Source organism: Pongo abelii, chromosome 13, assembly GCF_028885655.2.
Source record: "Pongo abelii isolate AG06213 chromosome 13, NHGRI_mPonAbe1-v2.0_pri, whole genome shotgun sequence".
Lineage (NCBI taxonomy): Eukaryota > Metazoa > Chordata > Mammalia > Primates > Hominidae > Pongo > Pongo abelii.
This window is the reverse complement of record NC_071998.2, coordinates 119,108,350-119,118,754: the sequence shown is the minus strand read 5'-3', so window position 1 is coordinate 119,118,754 and position 10,405 is coordinate 119,108,350. Positions and strand designations below refer to the sequence as shown.

The 10,405-nt window shown below is 54.7% G+C and overlaps 1 protein-coding gene across 1 annotated transcript; it reads right to left on the bottom strand.

The window, feature by feature from the left end:
* Positions 1 to 3,121: 3,121 nt before the first annotated feature.
* Positions 3,122 to 9,984, bottom strand: CDK9 (cyclin dependent kinase 9). Its single transcript, XM_024252717.3, has 7 exons — positions 9,579 to 9,984; positions 9,037 to 9,118; positions 8,212 to 8,302; positions 7,711 to 7,877; positions 7,439 to 7,610; positions 7,132 to 7,280; positions 3,122 to 6,638 (listed from the first exon to the last, which is right to left on the bottom strand). Exons 1-7 carry the CDS (start codon positions 9,668 to 9,670, stop codon positions 6,273 to 6,275), a joined length of 1,119 nt encoding a protein of 372 aa, XP_024108485.1. The 5' UTR covers positions 9,671 to 9,984; the 3' UTR covers positions 3,122 to 6,272.
* Positions 9,985 to 10,405: the final 421 nt, after the last annotated feature.

Here is a 10,405-nt window from a genome sequence, read left to right as displayed (position 1 = left end):
GTGTGACCATGGGCAAGACACTTCCCTCTCTGATCCTGTCTGACCCTTAGTCTCCTCTTTAGGAGGATGAGGAATTTTTGTTTTTTATGAGACAGAGTCTCGCTCTGTAGCCCCGGCTGGAGTGCAGTGGCGCGATCTCAGCTCACTGCAAGCTCTGCCTCCGGGGTTCATGCCATTCTCCTGCCTCAGCCTCCGAGTAGCTGGGACTACAGGCGCCCGCCACCACGCCCGGCTATTTTTTTGTATTTTTAGTAGAGACGGGGTTTTACCGTGTTAGCCAGGATGGTCTTGATCTCCTGACCTCGTGATCCACCGCCTTGGCCTCCCAAGGATTACAGGTGTGAGCCACCGTGCCCGGCTTTTTTTTTTTTTTTTTTTTTGAGACAGAGTCTCACTCTGTTGCCTAGGCTGGAGTGCAGGGACCTGATCTCGGCTCACTGCAACCTCCACATCCCGGGTTCAAGAGATTCTCCTGCCTCAGCCTCCAGAGTAGTTGGGATTACAGACATGCGCCACCATGCCAGGTTGTTTTTTCTTTTTTTTTTTTTTGAGACGGAGTCTCACTCTGTCGCCCAGGCTGGAGAGCAGTGGTGTGATACTGGCTCACCGCAACCTCTGCCTCCCAGGTTCAAGTGATTCTCCTGCCTCAGCCTCCCAAGTAACTGGGACTACAGGTGCCCACCATCACGCCTGGCTAATTTTTGTTATTTTTAGTAGAGACGGGGCTTCGTCATCTTAGCCAAGCTGGTCTCGAACTCCTGACCTCATGATCCACCAGCCTCGGCCTCCCCAAGAGCTGGGATTACAGGCATGAGCCACCGCGCCTGGCCGTCTTACCAAAATTTTCAGAGGAAAAAATGTGAGATTTTTTTTCAATTTGTTCTCACCCTCCAAGCATGCTGGGTGCTGAGCTGAGCCCTGTGAGGGGCTGGCAGCATCGCCCCCAAGAAACTGAGGCTTAGACAGGAAAGGCCAACTGCCTGGTCACCGGGTTCTCCTACCTGGAAGGAGGCAGTTTTAGCTGAGGAAGGATGTCCGGATGGGCCCTCCATGGTTCCTTCCCACCAGAACTTCTCAGCCACGGGCAAGGAGGCAGCCAGGGACCTGGCACCTTTCATCCCTTGGTTTCCTACTCCCCTTCTGGGTAGGGCACGAAGTGACGCACAGGTGTGGGCACTTCTGCCAAGCCAGCTCTGCCCAGGATTTAACTAGAGCTATGAGGCTTGTTGACCCAGAGAACGTGATTTGGGAGATGCCAAGGCCTCCCCTCCCCTGATGGGACTGGGGGCAGAAGTTCTGACCTTTCCACTGTGCAGGGAGAAAGGTTTTACCTGATAGGTTCCTGCCCTCATCCTAGGGTCAGCCCAGGGACTTAGCCCCCCTGGCAGGTTTCTGGAGTGGAGCATGGGACTGGTCAGAACCTCACCGCGAGTTAAATAACAACTGGGTGGAGGTTAAAGGTAAGCACGCAGACAGGCAGGTGGGTGGGAAGAGAAGGGGCTACGCTTCGGAGGCTTCCAGACCTTGGGGCTGGCTTTATCTGGCCTCTTCCAGGCCTCCTTATCCCAGCCCACCCACCTTACAGTTAGAGCCCGTTTTGCCCTTGCCCTGCCAGGGTGAGATCCTGGCCAGGGAGAGGAGTACACAAAGTACAGCATGGACACGGGACACCCTTGACTTAAGAGTCCAAGTCCGCTGGAGGAAGAGGCTTTGTTTCACCAAATCACTTGGGCAAAAAGAAGCCAGGTAGCCGGGGGAGTGGGTGGCAGGCACCTGTAATCCCAGCTATTCGGGAGGCTGAGGCAGGAAAATCACTTGACCCCAGGAGGAGGAGGTTGTAGTGAGCCGAGATCATGCCACTGCAATCCAGCCTGGGTGACAGAGCCAGAGTCTGTCTTAAAAAAAAAATAATAAAATAAAATAAAAATTATACTGAGGTGAAGGGTTAAGCTGTAACATACTTGATTCCCTTAGCCATTTTTTGGCTGTTCTACTATAGTCCCTATTTTGATCGTTATGCTAGTATTTGTGGAAAGAGGTCTTGTATTTGCTGAATCATAATGACATCAGTACTACTTTGGCTGGTTTAAGTACAAATGAATAAAACAACCACTTTTTCTTAAAAAAAAAAAAAAAGGCCAGGATGTGACTCCAGGCTCTTAAAAAACAAAAAGCCAGGACACAGAACTCCGTCCCCAGCCTGAGCTCATCCCTGCGAGCTGGTGAAGGCCTTTCCCATCTACACAGCCTCCTCGGCCATCTGTTCACTGCACTCACTCCACTGTATCCCAGAGACTCACGTGTGCAGGCACTATCTAGGTGCCGGGAACATGGTAAAAGCCCCAAAAGGCCCTGCCTTCTGGGGAGCCTTTATTCCAGGCGACATACCTCCCTCCACAGGTGGAAACAGCACCCATGTCACACCAGAGCTTGATGCCAAAGCTAGAGAACCCTCACCTGACTGGCCAGCCCCGTTCCTCCCTGGGGTAGACTCTGGGGAAGAGGGGTGAGGAGGAGCTTGGGTCAGCAGCTCCAAGGTTTAGGGCCTGTCTTGGATGTTTTAAAATGTAGCTTAATTGGCTGGGCCTGGTGGCTCACACCTGTAATCCCAGCACTTTGGGAGGTCAAGGCAGGAGGATCCCTTGAGCTGAGGAGCTGGAGACCAGCCTAGGCAACAAAGCGAGACCCCATTTCTAAAAAATATATGTATTTTTAAAAATGTTTAAAAATGAAAAGATGGCTTAATTGCATGAACAAATGTATTAGTTAACCAACTATGAGGAAACACCGAGAAACAGAAGAACCACACACTCTACAAAGCTCCCCAAAGGCTCTTCAGCCCTTGGCACTTGTACCCACACCCATGCCCCACAAAGCCTTGTCTCTTGATTTCTGCTTCCATGTCATGCTGAGCCCCTCAACTCCCCCCTGCTTTTCCCCTCACCCCACTTCATTGTTTTCCATGGAACTCAATCAAACCAGTTTGGACCTACTGGAAGGTGAGCTCCACTGGGGTGGGGGTGGGCCACCACTGTTTCCAGCTGTATTAAGTCCCGAACAGGATGACCCTTGGAAGACGCATCTAATAAACATGCTCAATCAACGAATGAGACCATCGAAATTGCAGTGAGGGTTCAATGAGATAAAAACTATCATTGTGTAATTGCTCTTAAAAAATTCCTGTAAGTGGACATGCTAAGTCAAAGAATGTGAACCTTTTAGAGAAGCTTTTTATCCTTCAAAGGAAATACAATTAGGCCAGCCCTGTGAGTTTATCCACACTCAATTCCTAGTGACTGCTGTCAGGACAGCAAATAGCTTTAATTTCAATTTTTTTTTTGATAAGTCGCGCTCTGTCGCCCAGGCTGGCATGCAGTGGTGTCATCTCAGCTAACTGCAATCTCTTGCCTCCTGGGTTCAAGTGATTCTCCCACCTCTGCTCTCAAGTAGCTGGGATTACAGGCATGCGCCACCACACCCGGCTAATTTTTTTTAGTAGAGATGGAGTTTCATCATGTTGGCCAGGCTGGTCTCGAACTCCTGTCCTCAGGTGATCCACGCACCTTGGCCTCCCAGTGTTGGGATTACAGGCCTGAGCCACCACGCCCAGCCCTGATTTGGATTTTTTTTTTTTTTTTTTTTTTTTTGAGACGGGAGTCTCGCTCTGTCACCAGGCTGGAGTGCAGTGGCACAATCTCAGCTCACTGCAACCTCCGCCTCCCTAGTTCAAGTGATTCTCCTGCCTCAGCCTCCCAAGCAGCTGGGACTACAGGCGTGCACCACCATGCCCAGCTAATTTTTTTATTTTTTTTTTGAGACAGAGTCTCACTGTGTCACCCAGGCTGGAGTACAGTGGCTCAATCTTGGCTCACTGCAACCTCCGCCTCCTGACCTCATGATCCGCCTGCGTTGGCCTCCCAAAGTGCTGGGATTATAGGCGTGAGCTGCTGCGCCTGGCCAATTTGCATTTATTTGACTAGTTACACTGGGTTGAAGTGTGCCCCCCGAATTCACGTCCTCTCCAAACCTCAGAATGTGACCTTATTTGGAAAGAGGGTCTTTGCAGATGTAATCGGTTAAGATGAGGTCAAACTGGGTCAGGGTGGCCCCTAAATCCAGACTGGTGTCCATACAAGACAGACACATAGGCCGGGCGTCGTGGCTCATGCCTGTAATCCCAGCACTTTGGGAGGCCAAGGCAGGTGGATCACCTGAGGTCAGGAGTTCGAGACCAGCCTAGCCAACGTGGTAAAACCCCGTCTCTACTAAAAATACAAAAATTAGCCAGGTGTGGTGGCAGGCGCCTGTAATCTCACCTACTAGGGAGGCTGAGGCAGGTGAATTGCTTGAACCCAGGAGGCGGAGATTGCAGTGAGCCAAGATCATGCCATTGCACTCCAACTTGGGCAACATAAAGCTAAACTCCATCTCAAAAAAAAAAAAAAAAAAAAAAGACACACACAGAGGGAAAAATGCCATGTGAACACAGGCAGAGACCGGAGTGACGCCTCTACAAGCCTAAGGGATGCAAGGACTGCCAGCAGCCACCAGGAGTCACAGGGAGGATTCTCTCTCCCTCAGATCCTCCAGAAGGAACCAATCCTGCCACCAATGACTTTGGGAACCAACAGAATAAATTTGTTACTTTAAGCTAGCATGCCTGTAGCAATTAGTTATAGAAGTCTCAGGAAAACAAATACACCAATCAAGAATTTTTTCCTTGGCTGGACGCAGTGGCTCACACCTGTAATCCCAGCACTTTGGGAGGCCGAGGTGGGCAATCACCCAAGGTTAGGAGCTCGAGACCAGCCTGGCCAAGATGGCGAAACCCCATCTCTATTAAACATACAATCAGCTGGGTGTGGTGGTGGGCAGTAATCCCAGCTACTCAGGAGGCTGAGACAGGAGAATCGCTTGAACCCGGGAGGCAGAAGTCGCAGTGAGCCGAGATCTCACCACTGCACTTCAGCTTGGGCAACAGAGTGAGACTGTCTCAAAAAAAAAAAAAAAAAAATTTTTTTTTCTTACTTTCACTGGCCTTTTGTGTTGTGGTTTGGGTCAGTTTCCGTAAATGAAGGACAGTTCTGGTCAAAGGTTTTGCCAACCTTCCTTCCTGGCCCCACTTCAAGGTCTCTGCCTGTAAGAGGATGTAGGAAATTGACCTCCAGAATGTCTCTTCCTAACTTCAGGCTCACAGAAAACGTGCCTGCCAGAACGTGCCGCTCCTCAAAGGTTCCCAGGGATTCCACCTTCAGTCTGTTTTTCTCCCACATACTCCCCACCCCCATCCAAACTACTGCCACCTTCCAAGACCCCTGTGATGCCTTCACCCTCTGCCCACTTTCTCTCTCCAGCCTGCCCCAGGCCCTCTACCCAGCAGTCTGAGGGACCATCCTTCTCAGGTGACAGGTCAAATTGTCACGCCAGTTATCTGCCCAGCTGGGTGACCACCGCAGCCGCAGCAGCTCGCAGCAGGCCCTCACCAATTCCCTCACCAGGGACATGAGATGCGTTCTGGAAGGCACCCAAGAGGAAAAACAGAAAAAAGGCCTTTCCAATTATGTAAGAGAACATGAACTGAGATAAAAGAGTCAAGACCTCCAGTGACTTGACAATCAAGTCCCAATGGTCAGGCCCAACCTGCTGCTGACTGTGGGGGAAGAGCTGGCGGTGTGTGCGCAGAACAAAACACACATCAAGTCCTGGAGGGGGAGAAAAAAAAAAAAAAAAAAAAAAAAAAAAAAACTCAACTTTTAATTCTAACGGACCAAACTATGCCCAGGAATGTCTCCAAACAACGGAACCAAAAGAAACACGATAAAATTCTCCTGTTGAAGAAACCAAGAGTTTGTGCCAGCCCCAGTGCTTCTGAGGGTTAGGCCAAAAACAGCCCATTCCTGAGGCCAGCCCTGTCCCCACGCAGGGTTCTCAGCCCGAGAATAGGATTGCGGGTGGGTGAGGGACCTGTCCCCTCTTCCACCATGCTGGGAGCTCTTAGAAAAAGTCACTGGTGGGCGAGCCCGTCCTCCTACCCCATGGAAACCCTCTGGGAACCATCCAGAAAGCCAGCGAGGACAGGACAGCTCCAGTGCCCTCCTGGCCTCTCAGCCAACGCTCCACTCCAGTCCGCTCAGCGGGCTGCTCCCAGAGCCCAGGGTGGGGATTAAATAAAATATGCATGAGAGATATAAACTCAAATGCCCCGTCTCCACGATGCAAGTCACATAGCAGAAGAAAAAAAACACAAGAGCCCTAGTGGCAAACGCTGGCCCTCAGAAGACACGCTCAAACTCCGTCTGGTTGGTGGTGGCGGGATTGCGACTCTGGTTGGTGGACTGCTGGGCGATCTGACTGCCCTTCCGGCGCGGTGGTGCCAGGTACTCGAACATGGACGTCAGGTGGGTGGAGAGCATGCCCTTGAGGTCAGAGGGCATGGGGTCGGACCAGAAGAAGTCGTGGTTGAGGGCGTCATCGCTGTCGATGCGCTGGGCAGGGTCCAGCACCAGCAGCTTGTCGATGAGGTCCAGTGCGTATGGGTCACGCACATAGGCCTTCAGCCTGTCCTTCACCTTCCGCTTCTGGCCCTTGACCAGCTCCAGCTTTTCATACAGCTCATAGTTGTCCACGTTTGGCCACACCTGGGAGGGAGGGGGCGTTGAGAGAGGATGGAGTCCGGTCAGGAGGTGCGTGGCTTATCCCTTCGTCAAGGCTTAAAAGGACTAAAATACCTGCACCACTCAGAGGCTCCCAGACTGCTCCTCCATCCCTCCCAGGAGAAGCAGTGCCTGCCATGGATTGGCACATACCACGTGCCAAGTCCTTCTACCTACATCACCTGGAATATGGGCTCCAACCCTGATACACGTCACATTTCTGGTGCACAGAAGAAAAACCCAGCGCTGACTCAGATGTTCTGCCCAAGGCCACAGAACGGCTGATGGAACCGAGACTGGCGCGCACAGCCTGTGTCAGGTGTTTTTTTCTCCCACACACTCCCCCCAACCCCAGGACAGGCCCTGTCACCAAACCAGCCTCCCTTCCAGAGAGGAGCGTTCCTTCCATTCTACTCCCCACTCCTCCTCTGCCGGGGGACCTCAATCTCTGCACCCCGTGGGGACCGGGGCCCCGTACCTCAGGAGTGATGGAGCCGCAGAGCTGACTGATGAGGGCGAGTTGGTGCTGCTCCGTGTTGCCCTGCATGATGGGGCTGCGGGTCCACATCTCTGCCATGATGCACCCAGCACCCCACAGGTCAATGGGGGGGCCGTAGTCCCGCTCCCCTGGGAAGAAGAGCGCACCAGGAGGGCCCCTTGAGCCCGAGGGCGTCCTGAGGCTCAATGCCCCAGGGCCAGCAGCTCAAGAAGCCCTGGCAGTTGGGGGGAAGGGGCCAGGTAGATGCCTGGCCCTCACCCCCCTTGGCCCGCTCGGGAGTCCTCACCGAGCAACAGCTCCGGGGGCCGGTACCAGAGTGTCACCACACGGTTGGTGTAGCGGTTGGGCTGGCTGTTCTTGGCCAGGCTGAAGGCCCGGGCCAGCCCAAAGTCTGCCAGCTTCAGGACCCCATCACGAGTGATAAGCACATTAGCAGCCTTCATGTCCCTATGCAGGATCTGCAAGAAGGGCAAGAGTGGGTCCTTTAGTGACATCCACCCGGGAGTGGGAGCCAAGGCCAGCCCAAGCCTGGGTCCTCCTCCCAGCTCTGGCCCCCACCTTGTTCCTGTGGATGTAGTAGAGGCCGTTAAGCAGCATCTGCATCACCCTCTTGATCTCAGACAGCGTGAACTTGACCAAAACATTGCTCAACAGCCCAGCAAGGTCATGCTCGCAGAAGTCAAACACCAGGTATATACTACCCTTGCAGCGGTTATAGGGGGAAGCTGAGGCAGGAATAGAAGGAAGAAAAAGTCAAGAAAACCACACCCAACACACTTTCCCACAACCAGCTTCTTTCTTCCTGCTCCAACCCACGGGCACCCATGCCCTACAGAGCATCTGTCTGTTCCTTCCTTCACTGGTCAATTATTTTCTGAGTGCCTCTTCTGGGCCAGGGCAAGCCCCGAGGAAGCACCAGCTATGATGAAAGAGGACCAAAAAAAGCAGTCACCATGGGTCCATCTGAGTTAAGAAGAGGCAGTTTAGGTGTGTCTAGTTCCAACTTTACAAACAAAACCTTAGGCTACAAGTGTCATCTTCTTGTAAGAACCAACTTACCTTTGGTTCGACAAATCTCAATCAAGTTGACCACATTCTCGTGTTTTAGAAGCTGAAGGATCTTGATCTCCCGCAAGGCTGTAATGGGGAACTGGGTGGGAGAGAGGGGAAAGTGGTCAAGAGTGAGCACAGTACAGAGCCCAGCCCTGGGGTCTGTACTGAGAGGCAAGTTGGGAGACAGAGCAAGATCACGGGCTCTGAAACCAGCTGTCTCAGAAGCCTTCTCTGTAAAATGGATATTAGTAGCATGCACGCTTCAAGGTGATAGTTTGAGACAACAAACTGAAACAGCAATACTTTGCTATTAGCCACTAAATGCTCGGCGGTTTCAGTCTTCAAACTTCAGCTCTATGGCTGTTTCATTGGCAACAAACATGATGATTTAAAAATGTCCTTGCTAAAACACATTAGGCAAAAGAAGGTTTATGGGAAGTTGTACTAGAGCTAAGATGGGGTGGAGAAAGGACCGCTCCTTTTAAATACATTAAATAACTGAGTATTAGACACCTTTCAAAAAGCATGCATATGTATCTTTCTTTTACATTAAGCAAAATTTAACACTAAAAAAAGGTGTTTAAAGGCTTCCTAACTTCGTGAGATAAAGTGCACACGATGCATGCATCACCTCCCCATCCTGGCCTCACCCATAACTGCCTAAGAATTAAACATTTAGTTTTAGGGTGGAGGCCACATTCTCTGGAAATTTCTGAACTACTACAAAAAAATTAAATCTCAACCTGAGACTCCCAGAAGCAGCAGGGTGGAAAACCGACCCGGGGTCCCGGGCAGTTAGCCGGCCGGCCCGCACGCCCGATCCGTACTCACCCCCTCCTTCTCGTTTTCCATCAGCACCTTCTTCAGAGCCACCTTCTGGCCGGTCTTGCGGTGCCTGGCCTTAAACACCTCCCTGCAGGCGGAAAGGGAGACCCGAGAACTCATCAGGCCATTTCCGCAGGGCCCGCCCCTCCCCGACTACAAGAGGAGGAGCAGCAGCAAAGAGATTCCCGGGGGGGCTGGGCTAGGTACCCAGGGCACGCGGCTACCCCACCACCCGGCACCCTGTCTCGTTCGGAACCTCTGCTTCCTTCCCTCAGTCCCTTCTCCTCACTTGGGTGTCCCTTGGAGAGGTCCCGCTCCCCTCACGGGCGCCTCTCTGCAGCCCCTCCCCGCCCCCACCATGGGCCTCAGGCTCCTCCCCACCAGCCGGCTCCGTCAGGCTGGGGCGGGGTGCGGCGCGGCCTAGAGACCAGAGGGCAAGCCCGGGGACAGACGACTTCTCTACCAACTCGGGCGGGGCCCCGGGCATACCGACGTCGGCCCTAGGGGTGCAGGCCCAGGACTCCCGGCCCCGAGGGGCCCAGCCTTACCCGAAGGTGCCTTGGCCGATCTTGGCGAGCTTCTCGTATTTGGAAACTTCATCGCAAAAAGGGCACTCCACCGAGTCGTACTGCTTTGCCATGGCCGCCTCCAACGCGCCGCCGCCGCCCCCAGTAGCTGCTGCTGCCACTCCTGCTCCGTGTCCCGCCGCCGCCGCACTCCAGGCCCCTCCGCGGCCGCGCCACTTCCGCCTCCACGGCCACTTCCGGCCTCGCGGCGCCGACCCCGCCTCTTCCGCCCGACGCCCGCCGCCAGGCCCCCTGGGACTTGTAGTTCCCGAGAGGCCAGGGGGAGCCGGAGCTGCAGAGGCGCCTCCGCCGCCGCCGCCGCCGCTGCCCCCGCCTCCGCCGCCGCCACTACTGGCGGCGGCCCCGATCGGGGGCGCGGGGAGCCGGGGCGCCGGAGCTGGGGCTCGGGGTGGCGCGTCCCGCTGCATGGGCCCGGGCCGCCGCTGCTGCCGAAGCTGCTGCCGCTCTGGCGCCCGATCCGGGGCCAGCCGCAGTGCCCTGCTCCTCCTCCTCCGACGGCGCCGCCTCCGCCGGGCTGCGCGGGGCGGCGGGCGGGGGGGCAGTCCCCGAGCCGCGGCCTGGGGGCTCCCTGGCCGGACCCGGGCCCGGGGCGGCCGGGCGAGGGGGCGAGACGGGAAGAGCCGACTAGGAGACGGCCCGAGAGCCCGGGAGGGGGCGCGTTATAAAGGGGGAGGTGCCCGGCCTCGCCCTCCCCTCCTCCTCCGCCCGCCCCCGCCCTCCTCCCTCCCACCCTCCGCGGCCGCACCTGCCGCCGCCGCCACCGCCCGCCCGCTGTCCGCCGGCCGCCC